At 36.8% G+C, this 25,172-nt stretch overlaps 1 protein-coding gene across 1 annotated transcript in view; it reads right to left on the bottom strand.

Annotated features, from left to right (window-relative positions):
* The window catches only part of PAM (peptidylglycine alpha-amidating monooxygenase), a 77,517-nt gene that overhangs the window by 40,948 nt on the left and 11,397 nt on the right, over positions 1-25,172 (bottom strand). Inside the window, exons 4-11 of the mRNA XM_082497971.1 lie at positions 20,525-20,612; positions 15,429-15,514; positions 13,647-13,730; positions 4,051-4,099; positions 3,482-3,549; positions 1,887-1,967; positions 1,695-1,771; positions 1,313-1,416 (exon numbers count right to left, since the gene is read on the bottom strand). Of these exons, the coding sequence (XP_082354097.1) occupies positions 1,313-1,416; positions 1,695-1,771; positions 1,887-1,967; positions 3,482-3,549; positions 4,051-4,099; positions 13,647-13,730; positions 15,429-15,514; positions 20,525-20,612 (637 nt within the window). The remainder of the gene's footprint in view (positions 1-1,312; positions 1,417-1,694; positions 1,772-1,886; positions 1,968-3,481; positions 3,550-4,050; positions 4,100-13,646; positions 13,731-15,428; positions 15,515-20,524; positions 20,613-25,172) is intronic.

Here is a 25,172-nt window from a genome sequence, read left to right on the forward strand (position 1 = left end):
ATGCATTCCTTTTCATGCATCCATTTCATTTTGTTTTCCAACCACATATGCTTCCATATTACGGATGAGTTTTTGTGTAATAGTTTAAATATTTGCTTAAAATGCTTATGTGTTGTTTTTCAAAACTTATAGGTAGAAAGTACATAATAAAAATGTAAAGGTCTGCTTCTTTCCTTAATTTCTGTTCCTATTACTTCCTCATTGAAAGCATATTAATACATTGAAAGAAAAGACCGTAATTGCCCCAGGACTGTTTCTTAAATGGTAAGGATTATTCAACAAATAGGAACTACTTTGGGGAATGTTACAGAAACTTTTAGAACATGCGAAAAAAAGGTATACAGTTAAATTAAGGTTTTGGATATATTTTTGTCAGTGTTATGACCTTTGCAAAAACCTCTTCTCAAACAATTCATTTTGCTTCAGCTGCTATTCATCAGTATTTTAACTACTCACTGAAAGGTGATAAATTTGTGTTGAATCCTTAACCACCTACTGAGATGCAGTCTTAGGGTGCTCAGTGCACTAAAAAACTCGTCCTTTGGGGTGCTGCAGCACATACTTCCAGAATGGAGAGATTTCTGCAGGGTATCTTCATATCTCTACATATGGAGTAAATTATGGTTCAAAGAACTGAAGCCAGTTAAGAGACTATTAATGTTGCATCTATTTTTACAGATGCATTTGTCAATTTGATCTTAATAGAGCTCTGTCTGTCATCTATGGCTGAATATCATCACCAACAGTTCAGATTTTCCTATTTATCATTATTAGTCATTTATATTTTTATTGTTTGTCATAAAAGCCTGTATATTTTTATATTGGAAAAAGGTAACTGGTATATTACTCTGAATTTAAGGTTAGATTTTATGATGGGTAAAAATTTATCAGAATTTTGCAAGCTTCCATAAATTTTCTTTCTGAAATAATGAAGAGAAATTGTGAAGCTTTATTATTTTGCTTTAAACAGTCAATAACTTCAACTTATTAAAAAATATATTTTTTAGAATTGGTATTCTGAATCCTTCTGTAAGTGCAGAACAGCCCAACATCTGAGGTGTTTGGCAGCATGGCTTCACCTGAGAAATGTTCTGAACACTTTAGCAAAGTGATTACTTACATAAATAAAGGCAATGCACATTGTGTAGAGTTAAACCTTTAGCAGACTAGACAGCAAAGCAGACCATTCTGGCAGAATTTAACAGTGTGTTAGGATTATCTTGGAAGAAGATATGAAACAAATACATTTCTGCACATCACCATTACCTTGGAAAAAAATGGTTAGGAAATGGAGCAAATAGAGAAAATTTACCCTATATGTGTCTCTGTAGTTCTGCCTTCACCACTGAACACACATCTAGCTGCTAGGATATCATCATAGCTAACGTCTACAGGATGTTCTACTGGATAGAATGCCTGAAAGAGAGGATGATTCACCATAATCAGTGGAAGCGTCTCATATAATTTATATCAATATACACACACACAAGAATGACAGTGCTGCACATCTGAAAAGCAATTTCAGAATGGTTTTTGCATCATAATGTAATCATGATAATACTCGGCAGTATTCACTTCCAGTGAATACTGGAAGTTGAAACACTGTGATGCAAATCTGTGGGTTCATGACTACCAATACAGCTTCTCAGTTTTAAATCATGATCATTAAACTTAGAATTAGAAAAACAACCAACCTGTGGTAGTTGTGGACTCTGTCTACCAATCAACGTCCATTGACCATTTCTCACTCTGTATCCACTCACTACTTTACCTATAACATACCAATATGTATGTGAACATGAGATATACTTCTAAAAAAAATATGTTGTAGTGTCAGTATTTTCTGTTAAGTATTCGGTATTCCTATGTTACAATAAAACTCTTACCTAGTCTGTGTGTATGAACTCTGTAGGCAAAAAGGTGCATTGGAAACCTTTTGTAATGACAGGCAATGTCTGCATCAACCACTGTCAAAATAGGATTACAACAAACAATGAAAAAACACATTATTTATCAAACAGAAACTTCACTCAGTGTGGTTTATGAAAGGTATACCTAAACTGGACAACTGACAATTTCAAAAGGTACTGGGTAATATCTTATATTTCTGCACTGTCTACCTCAAGACATCTGTAAAGAAACATTAATAAAATATAGTAAGTCACTTGAAAATTACTTTCTGTGATGACGTACACACAAAATAGGGCTGAAACTCAGTATTATTTTTTCCAGCGTACACTACTGTTATTTAACAAAGAAAAGTAATACATTTCCTTACAGACTATATTAAGTGACACTTAAAATAAACATAGCTATGGTAAATAGTCTACTCAGGAGAAAATTAAAATTAACTGATATGATTCTAAAACAGATACAATTTATAATGAAGGCTCAATTTTAACATCTTAGTTCTAGGCCCAGTCTTAAACATTTAGGGTTAGATGCAGACTTTGGCAGAGAAGTGTTGTACCAACAATGCCTGCAGGTTAGTACTTGCGTTAGGTGTAGTAACAATAGCTAAGGAAGAGCCCACAGAGAAGTTCCTCTGCTGATGTCTCTCTGAGAGGTATCTGGGGACTGGCTGCATTTTTCCTGTTATAACAAACTTCATGCTTTATGTAAGAACTGTGAATTTGATTGAACACGAGAAGGCAGTTGTCAACAGGCACAGAACTGTTTTTATTCCCCTTTCCCTCACCCCTCCAGCTGAAAAAGTAAATTTCTGCATTGATCAAATATTTCGGTGGCATGTGTTTGATATGTTTTCATATTGATAAGCAAAATATGTTAAGTTTCAATTCAAATTAAAAAAGATTTCAAGTTGCTTAATTCACCAAACAGTTGCAGTCAGCTGAGCATTTGACCACTTCATCTTATTTAGGCAGCTAATTGTAAATGGGACAAATGGTGTTCTCAGATATCTAATATAAATTCCGGTATAGTATAGGAAAATGCAAAGTCAGAATCGAACTTTCTTAAAACAGAACATTTTATGACAGCTTGAAGTAATGATATTGGGACTATCCAAGCTGACTTTCAGATAATATCCACTGAGTAGGATTCTGAATAGAAACTGTTTGTAAACTTTGTTTTACAATGTTTTTTCATCATTTTGACCTTTTAACCAACTTGAAACATAGGAATAAAAATTTTAAAGAGCAGGTCCTTACTGGTAGAAATTAATTTTTTAGAACTGAACTCTTAGTAAATCACAAATGGCATGAATGACAAATGCAGATGAAGAAGAGTCCAAAAATTTTTATGTTTTTTTTTTTTTGGGGGGGGTGGGGGGGGATGTAGTCATCAGGAAATATGATACAATTTTAAAATTATACCTAATTTTTTCATCATTAGTTTAATTAAGCAATTAATTTGTCCACCTACAACACATCAAGTCTCTGCTAAATTTTCTTCTGCAATAAGCAGTAAAAATAAATCAGATGCTAAAATTATAAAATCACTTTGTAGAATTGCGACTCACCTTTCTCGCCTGGTGGTATTACAGTGTTCACAGACATCATAAGATACATTCCAGCAATCAAAGGCTGCCTGCAATTCAAAATCCAAGCTCTGCTAAACAAGTCCTTTGTAAAAACTGACGGCAAATGACACAATATGCAGTACCATTTAACAACACTAATTTCTAAATGTTGGATTACATCTGATAGCGGTCTACTGAGAAAGCGGCTGTTCGCAGCACTTCCCTTTCCCTCTTTTTTGTACTGAGCTACAAGTTTTAGCGCATCTTCTACAAAGTACGTGAAATAGGACAATACAATCATCTACATAATTGCTGTCCTTGTCCCAGATTTCTAAATATGAAGCTCTTAAGATGAATTAACCCGGTACTGATAGCACCATTTCATCAAGGTTCTTAGCAGAAACAAAAAGTTTTGCCAACAGATGACAAATGGCTTCAAAATTCTTAATGTTGTGAAGTATATATTATTTTTATTTCACGTTTTCAAAGGAATCGAAAGGAAGGGTTTCCATGCCTTTTGTTCTGATGAAAAAAAATCATAATAGGTATGTATTTTTAAAGATACTTACTTTTGATGTGTCAGATGTAAAGTTACACCAGAGCAGTCCTTGTGTTTATCTGTATAAATCACAAAACAGTTTCATCATTAGCAACTGAACCAATGTGAAATTATTCCACATTAATAACATTCTTCTGCTGTATAAAAAAAAAAAAATCTGAAGACAAAATAGGTTTTAATATTACTGTTTGCAGTAAAACTTTCATACTGCAGAAACACTACTCAACTTCGCCCGAACCCGAACATCAAAGTGCTGCAACATAGCAAAACCCTAATACAGAACAAAACCCTGGTGGATGAAAAACTAACTGCTTTTTTTGGCACTAGAAATTGCAGATCTTCATGAACTAGCATCTAGGAGATCAGTGTCATTTTTACAATAGCAGTAAAAGTTGGTTTCCTTCAAACAAAAGTATATTTTGACAAAAGATAAAACTGAAAGATTTATGGAAAAACAGTGATTTTAGACATAATAGCGAAGCAGCCAGAAATCCTTGTAATAAAGTCAACAGGTGAAATTGAGATACCCATACAGACAGCAGTTCTGTTTAACACTGGATATCCTCGAAGGACAGTAAAAATAGTTAACTCATTTGTTAATGGCACTGTATCAGCATTATGTAATATGTTTGACATTTTATTTTAAAGATATTATTGTCTTCATAGTTACTCAATTTTAGTTGTTGATCTGCGAGTTCAATCTTCATTCTTTTTCAGTAAAGCTTCCTTGTCTTACGTTTATAACAAAAATAGCTGTAGTTAGAAGACAGATATAACTCCAAAGCAAGTGAACAGAAAATGCTGAAAAAAATACCCTCTAACAGTATATGCTTCAGGTAAGAAAGAGAACAGGGTAGCTATGGATCTGCTGACAAGTGGTAACTTGGGAGAGATTTTCCTCGTGTCAATAGCTAGATTCTGAACTGAAAAAAAGCAGTGCATTTGCACAGAAGAAATGATAATGACTAGAGTGGGACAGAGCAGGGAGACTTTACAGATTAAAAAATATCAAGTTTTTCCAACATTAGCTATTTTATTCACACCACACTGCCTTATTAAGGGATAACATTTAGGTTCGGTTTTACCACCATTGATACTGGATCTTACTTTCAAAACGTTCACAAAGCAGACAGTCACTATTTTTACAAAATGTATAAATTAGTACATATGTTATGCAAGTGAAAAAGTAGCTAACCCAATTTCATTAGGTTCCCATAATACTCATCAGCATGGCATCTGAGAATTCTTGGTTTCTTTAGCTCTATGTGTCCCAACAAACACTTCTGCATTTAAAAATCTGAATCAGTAAATCACAGTTCTACCATTACAAATAAGAACAAAAAGGGAAAGTCTTCACTACATACACAAAAGAAAAATCAGAACAGTAGCTCTTTCATCAAGAGTACCCACTACTGTAGTTGCACTGCATGTTTGGAAAGCATGTCTCATGAGAATATTTGAAACCAAGTGTGATGAATCAGAAGGAATGCAGCTGAAAATTCAATTGGTAATCCAGAAACAAAAGCATACCCATTCAATGCAGATGGAATTTCTAACTGTTTGTGTCAAGCTGCGTGTAACATTGCCTCAAACACAGAGTTCAGCACCTATCTTGTATATAAAGGACTGAATACAGGTTTGGTAGAGTATTGACAAAGTTCACTTGCAATTACAGTAGAAGTATTTTAGACTACACACGTGCACAAAATGGCAAAGCTAGTCAGCCAGTTATTGCCACTGTGTCACCCACAGTTTCTATTCTACAAAACAGCCAAAAAAACAATATATTGTAGAAAATAGAGATTTTCACTTTTTTTTTTTACATTTTCGACATACATTCTTCTATATAATTATTATGCAAACACATTTGTACAGTAAAACAGTAGACACTGAAAAATTAATCTAAAATTTAAGACAAAAATTCTCCAATTTAAAGTACAGACTTTAAAATACATTTAAATTGTAGTCTTCAAATGCTTTTAAAAAGTTACTTCTTAAAAAAGAATAAAATATAAAAAACTCTTTCCATAAATACATTCTCCACTGGGTAAGCAATTAGCAGGGAGTGGCAGAGAGAGGCGAAGAGGAGAAAAAGTTGAAGGAGAGAGAAGGGACAGGACCAAATAAAAGACTAAAAGCAGACAAAGGAAAAATTTCAAAGTCAAGATATGGTCAGCACTGCCTAAAGATGGAAAGAAAAACTGAAGTTATACCATGCCAGAATAAGCACTACTTTTCAATCACAGAGAACTGTTGCCTCCAAAGGGACAAGTCATGAATCCAAAAGCACCAGAAAGACTAAGCTATTAGGACACAAACAGGGGAGTGGTAAAACATTCAAGAGCAAGAGAAATTAAATTCTTTGTCCATGGTTTTAGAAAAAGTTCAAGATATCTATATACCTTTCATCCTCATCTACTTGTCACTGTAGGAAGCCTCACTTACAATCTCAATACCTCTACATTTGTTACAAAGGTCTTTGTGAAGTCTCTTTTGCCCCAGCTTCCTAGTTTCAATCTAATTCTTTTGACTAAATTTCTAGCTCTTCATATAACACAGGTGATGCTGCAGAACTCAGTTTTAATAAGTTTAACACAGTTAGAAAGTTTGCACTCCATCAATTCTAATGGAAGTTGGGAAACGCTTGCTTCCTCTCAGAATGTTTTACCTTATTACTTAAAGTAATAAAATCTAAAATTAAAAAATTTAAAATGTAATCGGTAGTTTTGTGTCTCCCAGTTTTGCAATTTGCAGTTGAAAACCTCACCATCCTGTCTTTTAAACACTGCTGAAAAACTATCCCAAAACAATAAAACCAAACCTGTCATATGCCAAACATGAGTCACGTTTGAAATATCTAACCTTTACTATGTCATAGTGTCTCTTTTAAAAATAGCACAGTGGGAGGAGGGAAACAACTCCAAACTATTTCAGTTTGCCAATATTAAAGTGTTTTCACACTATCTAAATTTTCAGAGTATTGAAAAAATTTTCATTCAGTATTTTCACCTAAATTGAGCAATTTCAAAATGAACTGAAGACAGTAGGGAAGTTATTATTGCCACTATACAAGGCAATCATAGCAACCAGTATTGGGAGAAACAAATCAACTTCTGGCACAAGAATCTGATCTGCACTGCTGTGTCGAGTAAAACAATGGATGGATACATTGGTCTAGACTTTTAGGAAACTCCTACAGTGGGTTGTAATTTTGTCTGTGGTTATATTTAGCCATGACTGAGCTAAATGTTTTTCTAACAACTACAGAGGTACACTGGAAATGCTGTTTCCCTGCTTCTCCTTCCCTACAGCTCACCTCCTTGGAACCATCCATCCAAGAATGCTGACTGCAGTGAGGCCAAGCTGATTCCCAGTGCAAACTCTTTTTGAGCTTCGCTGTGTGACCTAAGCAAAAATATCCTTAAACAATGCACAAACCAAACAAAATCTTAAAGTTTCCTTTCCAGTCTGTCAGTCCAGCTTATCTAACTACTTTGATTTCTTTGTTTCAGCTATTCAGCAAATATGTACTGCTCTGGGTCAAAGAAGTTACCAGTTACTATTTGCCACATGACAAAGATTGGAAACCGCATTTTTATATACCTCAGAAACAGGTTGAAATGAAAGCCAATTGTCCATGGAAAGCTTCCAACTCAAATGGAAATAGAAGTTGTGCTTGCGACTGCTTTTTATGTGGTGTGCAAATATAACACAATCAGAGTAACTATTCCCTGCTCTTATTTACCTATATCAAACAAAATCAATGGTGCATGTTAAAGCCCAACTCTGGATTCAGTTTTTAAAAACATCATTTTTAAAAATTGTACATGACAAGTTTGTAACGGTAATTCCAAGTTTAACTGCCAATAAACACTTAAATTAGTTAAAAAGAATCAACTATGCTACTTCTATTAATCATGTTTTCTAGGAGAAATATCTCAAATACTAGAAATAGTCTGTTGAATGAAACACTCATAACCGAGAAGCCAAATTATCCTAAAGAGAAATGCTCTCTCCCTGTAGGCTGACTTTGATAAAACTTCCAGTGCAAGTCTGACAGGCTTGCTCCCAGTCTGTCTGTCCAGATCCACAATCCTGAACTCTTTAGTTACATTTATAATAATCTGCCACAGAAGTTGAGACTTCTGGAGCTTCCTAGATACTTAAGAATCTGTGGCTTTTTACTCAGAATTAGAAAAACAGTCTTCAAAACATGTTTTCTTTGCACTCTGGGTATATGGATTATAAATTATAGAGCACACTGAAAACTATTTATTCAGCTTCTTCATTGCTCTATTTCTAATATTTAATAGGAGCAGTACAGCACTCACACATGGCTACTAGAATACTTAAAAGCTTCCACTGTAACCGAGTGGTGCTTTTTATGAAGCTCCAAACCCCTTGTTATTTCAAACTCAGTCCTTTTATTTGTACCAGAATCTCCACATATGGTCTCAGAATTGGCTTTCCCTCATTAAAGATAAGAAGTAGCCTCAAAGCTGGAGCACAATCTCTGAGCAAGGCAATTCCAAAGCTAATGTCCACTGGGAAGCAACTTTGTACAAGTTATATTTACAAAGACAAAGACACGCAGCACAAAAATGAACTTGAAGTCTTAGTAAAGAAAGAGACAAATTCAATATGTTGCATTCAATATTGATACCTAATATTTGATACATAAAAGAACACTGCTGAATTCGTGTTTTTTTTTTCATGAGAGTCAAGGTGCTTGCTCTTGCTGATCTGTTCACTCATCCAAAATCAATTCAGAAAAATTCTTTTTGAAAGTCTAGTAATGTGCAGAATGAAACTTTACCTTTATTCAGCTTGTGAAAAACAAAATGCGAGCACAGACTCACCAGTGCCATTTTCACAACTTACTTTCCAAATAGAAAAGACACAAACAATTGTTGATCCTGGTCCGGTATAAATTTTGTAACAAATAAATACCTTAGTAAAGGTCACAGATGCCTGATTTGCTGAAAGGATATCATAATATATCATAGACATGAATTTCTGTGAATATGCAAAATTAATTTTATTCAAGACACCAATGTTAACCCTCCTTGTTATCAAAGAGAAGCACATTGAATTCAGTGTTCAAAGAAGACTAGAACTCAAATGACAGCTTACTATTCACACACTTATGAAGAAAACAGTTATTTTTAAGACATCTATCAGCTTGGTGGTCAAAATTAATTACTAAAAAAAAAACCCAAAACCCAAAACCAAACCCAACACTGAGAATCCCACATTGCCCTCACAAAAGCAAGTACATCTGTGGTATTATATGTAGTAACATAATTCTTGTAGGGAATGACAGCAGGAAGAAATAAATTTATTCTCAATGAAGAGTGGGGGTTAAGAGAAGGAGCTGAGAACACAAATATTATGCATACTTTGTGCAAGAAAAGAGAAGGAACAAGAAAGGGAATGAGAAAGGAGCCAAAGTTGAGCAAAAAACAAAGAATTCCCCAAAAGTTTGCTCCAAGGATACTGACAAAAATTATTAATTGCTTCAAACAATGCAACAGTTACACATATAGAAAATGATAGAATGCGATTACCTTTCATACAGAACAAGTTAAAAGAGATTATTATTGATAACTTTTAATTACTTTGATTCTTGGGGATAACATCTATATTCTCATATGTGCTGGAAAGAACTAAGATAATAGTATGACAAATTTCTGACAGCTTTTTACTTGTTACACAACTGTATCTACTACGAACCGTAACTCCAAACCAACATAATTTTTGCTTTTGCAGTATAAAAACTGAAGAAAGTCAGGTAGAGCAATTACTGTTTTTCTAAGATGGCTCTTCGCACATACCCCCAAATTTTGGTAGAATTTATTTTTGTTTTTCCAGCTTATTTTTTAATTATGTGTACTTTAGACACTATACAATAAGTTTGTTTTAATATCTGAGCATAAAGTGCATATCTAAATATGTATACTTAGCTCTGGATTATAGCTATGGAGTGAGGGAAAGCAGAATTAGCTTAATAAGTGGCTAATGAAATGAAAAATATCCTTTTTACAAAGAGTTGAAAATGAGAGTTGATAAATTTTAACTATGACATTTTTTCCCCCAAAATTGATAGGAAGCAGAATTGGATGCTAATACATAAATAATTACTACCTTAAGCCAAATATTTTATATTTGCAATGACTTGTAAGTCAGAAAATTAAACTCTGAACAGTGCTTCTGAATCTCTGATGTGCTACTGAAAGCATAACCCGAATATATTTCATCATTTGTCCTCTGCTCTGAATTGCAACAACTGTATGCGCTTACATACAAACTGTAATCACTATATTCTGATACTCTGACAAGCCACAATTATCAACAGACATCTCACTCATACAAATACGCTCCCTTTAGGTCATTCCTGAAGTGTAAAAATACCTGTAAAACTAGTCGAAGGTCATGCACTGAATATCCTCAAACACTACAATCAAGGTTTAGGACATTTAAATTACTAGAAGATTTAAATTATATTTTTCTCCACTGGAATTTTCACAGGCAGACTACATTAAAAACATTTTTTTTCCACAAAAACGGCAGAAAAGGTAGATTATTTTCCACTTTAATAAAAAAAAAGATATCAAACTAACACGTAAAAATCACTGAAATAAATCAGAGGGCATTCTGTCATACTTTTTAACTGTTGAAACAGTACATGACACTGGTATCATCTCCTAAATTATAGTGCTATCAGTTCACACTTCTTAAACTTTCATAATTTTGCAGGCTGATATCAATGACATTGATTTTTTTAAGTCCTGTACAGCCTTCTGGGCAAAAAATAAGGAAGACTGCTGCAGGGAGGTGTTGGTGTAAAATTAAGTTTTAATTTCAGGTGCTATCTTATTTCACTAAAGTTACTCTAAGTGGGCAAGTGGATTTTTTGCACAGAAGCTTTGGCTACCAAGTTAATTTACTAACAAAAATTTCTGAATGCAGCCTCAACTAATGTGCAATGGAGGTTACTGATCTCATTTGTCTTTCTTTTTTTAATAACTACATACCCATAAATTACACTTAAGAGTGAAAATGAACAATGAGAACTCTCACTGTCCCCCAGCAATAATGAAGAGCAGGCTCTCAACTAACATGCTCTCTTTAGAGGTTTGTAACTTTAATTATTCGTGGGTTTAGCAGGCAGAGAATCTCATGGGCTGTATGGGTCCATCTGAATTGTCTCATGAAAATCAAGTCTTTCAATTTCAGTTGTGCACATTTGCGTATGTACTCCGCCTAAACAGTGCTGGCACACACAGTTTATTCCTTCCTCCTCCTCTTCCTTCTCAGTTACCATTATTGCCATAATGCTACATTACACCTTCATGTCATGGTAGAAACTGTGCCTTCAGCTTCAGAGAGTGCTGCTGATAATTGTAGATGAGCATTCCCCAAACCTTACCAGAGGTGTTCAGAAGAGAGGCCGCGTGGCACTGGGAAGCTGTCAGCTACTGGGTAACACCTCTGTTCAAAAGCAAGTACAACCTGTGGATCATTTACCATGGTACCACAGAAGGCCATGGGCCATTCAGAGGCCATGGGCATAGCTGAAACTACTGGTGTAATGCATACTCCTCCCGTAATTTTTTGCTATTATTCAGCTTACTTCCCCTTTCTTCTTTAAAGTCCAGTATTTTGACTATCACTTAGCCCTTGAAGATCTTCACATTCTTGCTTAAATCCTATGCAGTAAATGCATCACAGCTGAGTTCCAAGAGAATGATGACCCACAGTTTTTTTGTTCTGGAAAGCCGGTGGGCCCTAACCCCAAAACTCCACACAGGACATGGTTAACAAAGTAAAAATAATAATTCATGCATCTCAGAGGTGTCAGAACAAGGCATTTCACATTTAAGAACAAAGTACAACATGAAAAAAAAAATTAACCTTGTCCCAAAATATCTCAGATCACCAATATCTCAATGTGCATTAATGAAATCCAAATTTCATTAGTTCAAGCTTATAATATATGGGCTGGATGAGCCGACAGTGGGGTTGATTGAAAACTGGTTGAATGGTCGGGCCCAGAGAGCGGTGATCAGTGGTGCAAAGTCTAGCTGAAGGACGGTAACTGTAACTAGCAGTATCCCAGGGGTCAATACTGGGTCCAGTCCTGTTCAACATCTTCATTAATAAACTGGATGATGGGGCAGAGTGTACCCTCAGCAAGTTTGCTGATGACACCAGACTGGGATTGGTTGATTGGCCAGAGGGTCATGCTGCCACCCAGATGGATCTCAACAGGCTGAAAAAATGGGTTGACAGCAACATCACACAGTTCAATAAGGGGAAGAAAGTGCAAAGTCCTGCACCTGGGGAGGAACAACCCCAGCTACCTGTACATGCTGGGGGCAACCCAGCTGGAAGGCAGCTTGGCAGAAAAGGCCTTGGGGGTCCTCGTGAACACCAGCCTGAACACGAGCCAGCAACGTGCCCTTGCTGCAAAGAAGGCTAATGGTATCCTCAGCCGTGTTAGCCAACATATTGTAAGCAGATGAAGGGAGATGATCATTCCCCCTATACTAGCACTGGTGAGGCCACACCTGGAGTACTGTGTCCAGTGTTGCGCTTCCCAGTACAAGAGAGACATAGGTATACTGGGAAGAGTCCAAGGAAGGGTCACGAAGATGATAAAGGGACTGGAACATCCCTCCTCTGAGGAAAGGCTGAAAGAGCTGGAGATGTTCAGCCTGGAGAAGAGAAGACTCAGGGGGGTCTCATCAATGTCTATAAATAACTGAAGGGAGGATGCAGGGAAGACAAAGCCAGGCTCTTTTCAGTGGTACTCAGCGACAGGACCAGAGCCAATGGACACAAACTGAAACACAGGAGGTTCCCTCTGAACATCAGGAAGAACTTTTTTACTGTGAAGATGCCTAAGCACTGGCAAAGGTTTCCCAGAGAGCCTGTGGAGTCTCCATCCTTTGAGATACCCAAAAGACTGGAAAGCCAGCTGTGGGTAGCCCTGCTTGAGCAAAGAGGGACGGACCACATGACCTCCTGAGGTCTCTTCCAATCTCAACCATTTTGTGACTCTGGGAAACACCCACCGACAACAATAAGTATATTGCCACGCTTGAAACGAGTGTTTCATCTTTTAAAAAAAAAAAATATGACAGGACACTGTCTCCACTAGTTACAACTTTTTCCAAACACAGGTACAGTGATTAACTGGCCAGTGTATGTCATCTTTGTCACCAGCTATTCAAGTAAGATGACAGGTTAAGTGTGTTCACAGGTATTTTTTTCAATTTTCTTACAGAAAACACTGAATTATACAGGGAAAAACAAGTTTCTCCCTACACTAAAAATTATTAATCTGCTTCTTCATTACTTTAAGTCATTTGACCTATATTTTTTGAAGAAAAGAAATCTGTTCACCTTTCAAACACTGACAGAGATTAAAGGAAGTTTTTAAAGAAATCAAGTTAATATACAAACTTCATTACAAATACGCCCACTGATCTTTCTTTACCTTTGTAAGTAGCACTAACAGCAAAATTGTTCTCTATAGGTGATGTAAATATTTTTGGTGCTGTAACTGATACAACTTACAGAACAAATTTCCCAAATACATACCTCTAAATGCACTAATATCCCCATAGTGTACCTGGAGCACAAAAAATCTGCCTCCTGTTTCTCCTCCAACTCTGAATCCAACACCTAAGAGAAGGAAAATGCATTGTTTTCAGAAACAATAAAATGTAAGATGGTTCACCACTGCTGACCATATATAAAAATACAAATCATTGTAATGGCTTAGTATGAAGGGGCAGAAAATTTCACCAAGACACCATTGTCCCGGAAACTGGGAAGGAAAACCACCATCGCAACACATGTTCCCAAACAGACTAAGACGCTAGGATTGTAACCTAGTTATTAACAAACAGATATCTGCTTTAAGCAGAGAATTCTCTCAATCCAAGAATATGAATACAGTTTGATATATATATACACAACTATATTAAAAAAATAAAATCAAGTTTTTCCATCGTTGTAGGATCTGGTAGAACTTTCATTTCTCATACAACCTGTGAACGATACAAATTGATTAACGCTGACTTACTAAGAATGCACTGAGAATGAAAAGATAAAAAGAACTGCAGTAAAATATTTTGAAATGTAAATTAATATCATATGCAGAAAAAATCTTGTGGAAATTATGAAGCTATGTTTCTTGTTGACAGAAGTAAGCACAAGCACAGAAGAAAATGGAGGAATTTGATATAATTTGAAATAATGAAATTGCAAAATATCACCATCACCAAAAGTGATTTCTCTAAACCAATTCTACAATGAACAGCCTTCAAAAGAAGCAGAGAAAGCAATTTCTTCCTATTCGGTCAGTGAATCCCACTAGATTAAACACTGCCCACGGCAAAGCCTACTTATAAATGAGACTGCAGCCTCTCTGTGCACAAATGTAATATCATTATGAACCCTCCCCACAAACCTTGTATTTATGGACAGCTTAGGGACAAGAAAATTATTACTAGCTGGGATTTAACAGCAAAGCAAATACCAGGTTTCCATAGACACCTCCAAGCAACATTTTTTTTAACTTGACATTCTGATAACCAAATCAAATAACATTTGTGCTGATAAGTGTGTAAACGGATTACTAAAAATAAACCTCTTCATGATACTGTGCACTGCTCCTGGTTATGAAAAGAGGCAGTTAAATGATAAAAGAAAAAATTTTTAGAATTCAAGGTATTTCCAGATCGAGGCTATATAGATGGTAGATATTTTCAGGATCCTTAGTGGCTATTAGAAAGAACCACTTCTCTCTGTCTTCCAGATATACCCCTCCAAGTAGCTTAAAAAACTTTGACAGATTTCAGCAAAGTCATCTATCATACAGGAAAACAAGTATATAAACATGTTGCTTAACTGCATCAAAGCATTAGAAAAGCACATAAAATTGTCAAGTGTACTTAAGACACAGAAAAAATTCAATGTTTAATTTGTGCTTTGCCAAACACACAAAAGTATTTTGATGCAGTTTGTGTGCTACTGAAAAATATATAAGTAGTACCCTTCCAATAACATATAGTAGGAAATGCAAGATTAATGCTACATAAAAATAAAGCATTATATTATGACCATTACCTCTCCCTTAGCCTTTTCCCCCACCTAGTGAAACCCATAATTTATAGCAAACAGGATGACAAAAACCCCAAAGTATATTAGCTAGCATAACATATTCATAGATTATGAGGTTGATGTTTATACGGCTCCCATCAACTCGACATAATAAAAATATTATAGGAGGTTCCTAGATATGCGAGGTACTTAATTCCACACCTCCTTTTCTCCCTTGCCCCTCTACAGAAGAACTTCACATTAGTGGCACAATACCTTTGGGTAGCCTGGTGGGTGGAGCATTTCTTGCCCAAGCGTACAAAATGTTGGATTTATCTTTGCATGTTCCTTCATCACAGTCCCTAAAAACAGGAAGAAAGAAAACTAAAGTGAGTATCATTTTTTAGGTTTGAAATCAGAAAAGGGCAGGTGAATTACATGTAAAACCACTAATTTTAGGATCCATGAAGATGCTTTTGGATCTATTTTGACTAAACACAGTTCTTTTAATGTAGACTGGTTTCTCAGCTACTATTAGATCCTACATCTTCTTTTTTTTCCCCCTCCCTCTGCCTAAAGGTAGTGTTAGGCAAACAGGGTCAAAAACATAGACAGTTCTGATAGTCCCTGCCAGTCTAGTAGCCCATGATGAAAAAAATAAAAGAAGCTTTTGTGAGAATGAACCGTATCAAAATTTCTAGCACTAGTGCACTCAAGTGTTATAAAATGACAATGGCTTCCACATTTACGCAGAGGGACATGACTCATGTGCAAAGCAGAAAAAAACCCAGAAGATATAAAAGCTTTAAGTCAAAATTGATATTTAAAATTCATTTTAAAATCATTGACAAAAAAAAAAAGGTGGCAGGAACCTGTATCTGAACCAGCAGGTGGAAGGCACTCATGCTCTTCCCTGTACTCAATGCAATCTCACTGCAGTGCAGTTAATTTTTATACCACTGCACAATTTCTTGTTTTTCATAAACAGAAAAATCACACACACACCCCAAAAAAAAAACCACCCGGGGGGGAAAAAAAGTTTCACAAGCTACAGAAACAAACAGGTCCCAAAAACTTAAAATATCTGAGTGCTTTGAAGTTGTCCCTAGCCTCTGCAGTTAGCACCCTGCAGGCAACAGTAAGGGTGGAGTGTGAAAGACCCCCAAAGACTCCTACACTCTAGACATCGTAAATCATGGAGTGATTTAGATTGGAAGGGACCTTGAAGATCATCTCGTCCCAACCCCCCTGCCATGGACAGGGACACCTCCCACTAGACCAGGTTGCTCAAAGGCCCATCCAACCTGGCCTTGGACACTTACAGGGAGGGGGCCTCAATCTGCAAGAACTGATAAACTCGAGGCACAGACACTACCATATCTGTAAAAGACCAGTCAGACACAGTCGTATGGACAGCACAAAGTACCTGGACCACATCCAAGAGGGCGCTAACTGCTGTATGCAGGTGTAGGCTACAGGATGATATGCACAGATAAATAAAAAAGGGACGCTGAGGGGATTTCCAAACACCCACCTAGAAGCGACTTCTCCCTCTCAATCCTCTATTAGGGAAAAGGGTTATTTACAGAGTGTATTTGTACCTTCTTCAGTGGTAAAACATCGCAGTACTGAGTAGAGCATAGAAGTCATTCCACAGGTGCAGCATACACAGGTATGATTTTTAGAAAGCCTCAACCTGAAACTATTCAGACTACATCAACTGATCCAAGCCAGATGCAATGAAGGTTGATACCCATGCCAAGGTTTCAATGGCACAGCCCCGTTCTCTGTTTATTATTGCTGGTAAAATCAGACCTGGGAAAACGTTTTTACACATAAAGCAGGGTTTCAGTCACCTTAAATATTGGGGAAAATAGGAGTCTCATGTAGTGTGAAGAAGATTATAAAAGCATAAAAGACCAGGACTTTTAGCGGATGCGGGCTCGGTAATGTTTCTATTGAGGATGCCTGAACCATATGTGGCACCTCTCAGAACAAATGAAGACAATGCTTTCCAGGCTGCTCTCCCAAGGATAACCAGTTCTTCTGGCACGCAGGCAAAACCACCTCAGTGGGACATTATATGTTTTTGCGATCCCAGAGAGCCTTACTGCAACACAGCCGCTGTGTTTTTTCTGACAGAAAGCATTGCCATAATCATCAGACTACCAAGAGAAAAAGGAACATGCCACTAACATATTTCTAGACCTTCACAACTAGTAGTTTGGTCATCTGCCCCTTCAAACATGCCCCAGTGGACAAGCAAAACTTATTTCAGGGTAAATGAAATGTTTCACGACTAATGATTCATACAGCTGCAGGTAAAAGCTGCGCAGCTTTCAACTGCTACAGTCTGAGAAACCCAAAAGACTTCTGGGATCTAATCAGGTATTGAGCTGCACAGTTTGGAAATGTGTTGAAAAGATTGATTAGGAGGAAAAACAGCAGAAACCACAAGCACAGTCGCATCTTCACCACCACCACACTCTGGGCCAGCTAGTCTTCGTTTATACAACAGTGTTTTTCAGGACCACATTAGCTAGGTAAAAAAACCTGCATAGGCTGTTTCAAACTTTCCTCCTGAGGCACTAGCCGACGGAGGGGGAAGACTGCAGGAGAGAAAGATGAAATATACATATTGCTCTTCCATTAAGCTTAAAAAGTGGTCAACCCTCTCATTTAGCCATCAATGCTGATTTTGAGACATTGTTTTCAGAAAAAAACAAACCTAGAGGAAACTACAAAGAAGAATTAAGATAACTGATGAACAGATTTAAAAGCAGGAAACGAGTAAAAAGTATAAATCTACAAACAAAAAAATTTAATCACTGCAATTCATAGCTTCTTTACATGCAAAACCCCATGAGATTCTGAGCACAATGAGTAGCACAGAATACCTTAAAAATGGACTATAACTGCATACTATACAATATTGTACTAAAACCTAATTTTGACTGTGGTCCAAATTTGGAGGTGAAGGGGGCAGGGGAGGGCATGGAAATAAAGCTTACTGACTGCTTCTTGGATCTTTGTTTTCTGCAAACTCTCCCGGAATTTCCAAATGCATTCCCCTCATTCTTGGGTAAGCTCAGGAGCTGGGTTTTTTAATGGCACTGGGGTTTTGACCGATTATCTATACTGAAAACAAAATATTCCACTATGTCAGCAAAACCAGTATTTGGCTGTGCTTTTAGGATATTTGTATTGTTTAGGAAAACAAAGAACTTTTACTTCTTTCCCTATTATACTCTACTCCTTGATTCTAATCAAGACTTGTTAAAAAAAAAAAGACAATTGAGGTGACTGAGTAATAAAAATGATCGGTTTTAGTTCTTGAGCTCAGTGGTGCAGAGCATTCTGGGGCAGCGACAGTGGTAAGAAACTACAATCAGAAATTTTCATATGGTTCCCACTCTCCCTTAATCAGTGAAATACTTGTATTTCACTGAACCAGTCTTGACATCTTTTGCAACCTTTACTGAACTATTGATGTCAAAAGCTTCCAAAACCATACTCTCCTGCCAACAGAAGCAGCTAGTCTGACGGAGGAAATACTGATTAGTGATCTATGACCTGTACTTATACATTTGTTTAGATTAGATAACTATTTAAAGTTGCCCCACCTGATCTCAAAATAAAGGCCACATCTATGAATCATCTCATTCATGGGAGCTCATTTCAGTGTTAGGTTTGACGCAGCGTGAGACTTGTCTTGCCACGGGACTCAGGAGTTCTGAATAATTCAACACTTTCTTTTACACCACTCAAATGTATTCTTGATTATCTATGGAGAATCTGAACTTTTGATGAATCAGCTCAGGCATGCTACTTTGATTTCAGCACAGTTTATCGGCTCAGGCAAAACTTCTTGTTCTTGTGGCTGAACTGTTTTCAGGGTCAATTATAATCAAGAAAAGAAGCAGCTACACCTTTTTTTTGGTGCACTGAGTAAAACCTAAGCAAGTAAGCCCTGGAAGCCCACTTTATTTCTGTGGAAAAGCCCGGGTATCTGAAGGGAGAAACACCTGTGCACCCCTTTAGCACTTCTTCACATAAAGATTCTACCATGTTGCAGTGAATGTGTGTCACTCTGCAGAGCCAATGCAGGTCCCACACCATTAGACAGCCTTTCAGAAAGCCAGAGGCATTTGCAGGAAGAGCATCAAGGCACCGGAAAAGCCAGTAAACCAGAGCGGCATCACAGATTTTAGCTCAGTGCTGCTATGGCCACAGGGCAGCTAATCCCAGTAGAGTTATCTGGATGCTGTACTTTCCCCTCTCCCATTCCTTCACACTCAAAGCTGGCCTGAATAAAACTTCATGCCTCAGGGAAATGAATTTTGTCCTTGCATTCGAATGCCCCTAAAGGACTATTTTCCATAATACACCTAGTCCACATCCCGATGGTATGAAAAATAGCTCTTGACTTGTTATGTTTTAATGTTCTTGCAACTGATCACAAACTATCTGACTAATGTTGCTCAGAATTCTGATGAAGAAACTACAATAAAGCAAAAAATCAGTGTGGTATGCCTTAATTGAATAAAAACTGGCTATGTAAAAACGTTGACCATGTAAACAGGCTGCCCAGGGAAGTAACAGGCTGCCCAGAGAAGTGGTTGAATCACCATCCCTGGAGGTATTTAAAAGAATGGTAGACGTGGTGCTTAGGGTCATGGTTTAGTGGTGGTTTTGGCAGTGTTAGGTTAATGGTTGGACTCGATGATCTTAAAGGTCCCTTCCAATCTAGACAGTTCTATGATTCTAGATAAGCTTTGCAATGTCAGCAAAACTACCTCATCTGCTCTCTCTTGAAAACCTGGCGAAAACCCGCAAAATTACTGGACAGACCATTAATTTCCACCCACCTTCACATTCTCTTCACGTCTGCTCCCCACACGTTTTAGTAGCACTGGGAGCCTCCCTCTGCCCTCACTGCTTAGGCACTTTGAAAGGCAAGTCCATTACCAAACCATTTCACAGAGAGATTCTTCTTCAGCTTATCCTTTACTCAGTTTCCTCCTGGACACCTGGTACAATACTACTTCATACACAGAAAAGGAGACAACTATAGAGAAAGTCTGCATTTCTTGGCATCCAATAGCACCCTGCCCACTATAGCTCCTGTCTCCTCCTCAGACAGTCAATTAGTAAGGAAGAATCAGAAAACAGATCTTTTTCTTCACCTTACAGAGCAGCCAGTTAAAAATATAAACACTTAAAGCACGGAAAGACTGGAATGTTATACGTCTCTTTTTCCTTGCAAATTTTTCTACTTTTCCAAGAAATTGTGACACTGGAAAAGGTTTATGTAGAACCAATTAACACAAGAGAAGTTAGGTACAATAACAAAAGCAAGTTGAAACTCTTACCAGTAATTTTCGGTAGAGGACGGTTCATTACATCCAAAGAGTAACATGTGATGGACAGTGTCCATGCTGGCATGAGGCTTAAAGTCAACTGGAAAACAAAATGACAAACCAAATAAGCTGTCCTTACTCTTCATTATGTTACATAAGCAAGGGCATTTTGTGCCATTTTTTCACTGTAATACTAGAAACAAGGCATGTATGTCCCCACTCATTTATTTACTTTCGCATTCCAATTACAAGCTTTCCTTAAATTCCCATTCAGCAGCCTGTCTCCTAAGTAAAACACTGTACCTCACTTAGGCATTAAGAAAAAGAGACTCCAAGTTCCCACTCAAAACTGCTGTGTTTTTCATCAAAAGTTAAACATGACACTTAGTAAACATATCAATGTATCCCAAACCAGCAAGTTTTATTGTAACCAGTTTATTTCCAACCTAGCCTCAAAATTTGCACTTGTAATTTAATAATATTTTTCTACTTCTTTTGTACTTCTTCATAAAAAATACAAACAAACACTAAGTTACAGTTAAGAGCAACTAACATCTTATGTATTACTGATATCTTCTTCCAGTATTGCACCCAGTTTACATTTTTGCTGTGTCTTTCTTGGGACAACAATTCCAAGGAGGGATTACAATTTATTCTCACTAATATGCCAAACCCTTTGGAATGGAAAATAGTATCTGTTTAAAGTCAACACAGTCTCATTGCCCAAATATTTCTCATCATTAGAAACTCAGACGAAGCTGAATGTTCAGCACTCAAATGTCTGTTCTTTATCGCATGCCACAAATAAAACACGGTTTGTTTCTCAAACATTTGTGATCCAGTTCAGTGTAGGAAAATGGTTACGAACATTACACTGTAGTAATATTGACCATAAATGTACAATGATGGCATTTCTAGAAATAAAGCAAGCTACATTGTGTAACTTCCTTTATTACTACTGAAATGATGTGTCAGATGCAGGGAATGCAATGCAATTTTTCTTCACATGAGACAGAGAAGGACGTTGGAGGGTTTTTAACCTTATCCTACAGAAGAAATTCCAAAACTGAGTCACTTGTGCCCTTACATGTACATAGACACTGAGGAGCCTTCAAGTAAGCGTCTTTTAGCCCTTGTAGGAGTCTTAACATGGGCAGATGTTGAAGGTGCAAATCACTTTAACACTATTCTGCACCTGAAGTTTGTGGACTTATGTGCACTCTGCACTCAGTATTTTAAGGTGCAGCTGAGGCAGGGTTCCTGAAGTGAATGATGATGTGGATTATTGTCCCAGTTTCATGAGGGAAAAAAACTAACCAAATAGTTTCTGTCTCTATTTTTGGACCTGAGGCCTGTTGCAAAAAGTGAGGAAACCCAGCCAAGAGTTAAGGCATGCAAGTCAAATTCTAGCTTGAAGACGTAAGGCATGCAGTCAGGTTGTAAGGAAATGAGCATGCCAGAGCTGAGGGCTTTGTTTGGGAAGGAAGAGATGCACCCACATGCCCTGGGAAGGTACCTTGAGTACCACATATGAATTTAGAAGGGCAAAGCTTGCCAGCATGATTAAAGTCTAAAGACTACCTAACATCTGTTTTTTTCCTACTAGCAAATTCTGCTCATTTCATAGCTAAAAACCTAATCTGTGTTACAGAAAGACCTTTTGTTTTGATGTTTTTATTAGTAACAATTAGTAATGAAACTATGGTTAACTCTCACATGGGACAATGTGTCATTCTATGTGGACTTCCCACCTCAGTTTTCAGGTGTTCAGGTGTTTTAAGCTGCTGTTACCAATTTAAGCGAGAGATTACATTTCTGAAGATTATAAGCAGTTCACAGACATGAAATTTAAATGAACATTATTGCCAAACATGATACCTGTACATAACGTACTGTAAGTAACACCTAGAAAGACAGCCTTCAAGAAAGGTAAAATTAAAGATTAGGCATCTTGCCTGCTAAAGCCATCACCTGGTCCAGCTGGTTAATACTGTCTCACTGTTATTTTTACTCCTCTACATCTCTCGCATCTTGTGTACTTACTATAATGAATGTGTCAGGAATTCTTTTATTCCCTCCACACAGTGCCCATTACAATAATATTCTAATGCATGGACAGGACCTTTAAGCACTATTATAAAAATTATTACAAATAGCTTACTAAATACTACTCTTACTAATAGAAAATAGTGCCCCACAGTTTACCAAGCAAAATCAGATTTCTGTGTGAGCCACTTGCATACACTATTTTAGTTCACGTATCTTATCATTGCTTCTGAAGAAAGAGCTGAAAAACCTCTCAGTCTGCCTACGAGCTTGAGAGCTTTGTACAGTCAGTTACTCTGTTCCTGTATAGTTATTTTCTTAGCAGCGCACCCAAGCTTGCACCTTTCCAAACAGAGGGTCAAAAAAAAGCCATTTAAAAAATCCTATTTTGTAAAAACCATACAGATTAGCACGAGATTCAAGCCAAATGCAGTACTGGTCAATACCAAAGGCTGAAGAAATATCAAACAAAAGGCTTATATTCCTAGCTGACAGCCTCCAATATTTTGCAATAATGAACAGAAGATTACTCAATAGTTAAGTATTTTTTATGCATGGAGAAGAGCTACAAAATTATTAATAAAATAACAGTAACAGTTTTGATTATATATATATATATATATATATATATATACACACACACTAAATCTGAATACCCTAACTTACTTTCCTGAGCAAGTACTACTTTGAATTATGAACTTCAGGAGAAACAGGAACGAAGAGAACATGACAACAGTTTAATCTTAACAGTGTCTAGTTAAGCTATATATTTAAAAAATTTATTTCTAAGAAGTTCATCTTTATAACTAACAATTCAATGATATAGAGTTGAAATCCTTTAAAAAAAATGCTGTATTCTCTATAATGGAATTAACTTTAAAGAAATGTTTTAACATATCAGTGTCCAAGTTTGGCATATTAGGGAGACATTAGAGGCCTTCAATACAGTGAAGTCATCATTACTTGGCAATAGGGAAGTTTATATATGCCATACTAGAGTAAAAAAAAACACACAACGTCTCAGAGTCAGGTATGGACAAAAAGTAATAAATCATCTAATTATTTCAGTTTGTGTTGCTGAACATAATAGGCTCCAATCTCATTTCTATAGCACAATCTGACAGATAGGGTCTTACCATGAGTCAGTAAGAAAAAGACACATTTATTTACTGGTCACCCATGTGAATGCATGCAAGGAGGTGAAGATGACAGTCAAATTTCTTGGCTGAGTGGCCTGCTGTCAGACTCAATTCTTATGACTGTCTGTAGAGCATCCTTTAGCTATTGCTACAGCTCAGTAGTCAAAAACTGATTTTTATCAATGCCTGCACCATTAAAGACTCAATCCAGTTTCTGGCTTGGCTACTTATTCACAAACATTAATCAAACATGAGGCAAAAGAAGAAAACCGCAATATGTTTTCTAAATGTAACTAGAATAATACTTTCTTGAAAAATTACATATTAATCTCACTCATTAATATCTTTTTCATATTAATCTCACAGTCATTTCTTTTCACAGGAGCAAAAGGCATGTTCCTAACATTAACCTAAATGTAAACCAACCCACCACACAAACAAAAACTCCCCCCATCCTAATTTGTCAGTATTCACAGCCCTTTGGGACAGAAGAACAACTGGTTCAAACAGAAGTATCAGCCTTGACAGTCTGACCTTCCACTAAAGAGTATCATACAGGAAACTAACAGTATTTGCAAAAATACACAGACGCGTACCTGAAAAAGACCTCTAGGGCAAAACTTGCTCTACTCCTCCTTCTAGTTGGTAACATTTCATAAGCAAGTTTGATCAGTTCCTTCTTTTGATAATGTCTGAGAACTGAGTCTGAACAAGTTGGTAAATTCTGGTACAGTATCTTTCCAGCTTTGCAGTACAAAGTTATACCCATTGTCCCCATGCAAGCACAACTGTCTACTGGTTTTAAGTCTTTAGGGGAATAGCAAAGCTGAAGTCTGATTTCAAACCCCTCAAACACAAATTTAATAAAAAATACTGAAAATATTTTCTACTTACTACCAAATGTAGTACTGCCTGCATACAACACTAAAAAAGAAGTTCTCTCTTCCAAGGCCCCTGTATTTTGCCAATATACAACAAATTATCCTGCTGCAGGTTCTGTAAACAGAATCTTCTCTTCCACTCTGTCTTGGAGGAGGGAAGAAAAGGGAGTAAAAATACAAAAGCAGAGTAAAAAAGGAATAAACAAGTGATTCTTGGTCAAAGTGTAAGGACACTTGGTCATAACAGTGTTCTTTTAAAGGAAAAAAAAAACACACAGAAAAGAGAAGGCATTTACTTGGCAGCGTTATGCGCAAATAAATTGAACTGGAAGGTTCTGGTCTCAGCTTTACCACTGCGCTGTCTCAGAAACCCAGGTTATTGTTTTAATTCTCTGTATTCACACCTCCTCATGTTGAAGCTCTTCAGCACACACACTGTCTTCTCAGTACACCACCAAACAGCAACGCAGAGTTACAGTTCATATGTTAGTTTTTTAGATGCTTTTATCATGAAGTAAAATAGCAATTAATGAAAGTTAATGACACCATTTATTGTCAATGCAATGAAGGCAGTTTCTGCTTAAACCATAAAAA

The sequence above is a fragment of the Vanellus vanellus genome, assembly GCF_965231255.1.
Source record: "Vanellus vanellus genome assembly, chromosome: Z".
Lineage (NCBI taxonomy): Eukaryota > Metazoa > Chordata > Aves > Charadriiformes > Charadriidae > Vanellus > Vanellus vanellus.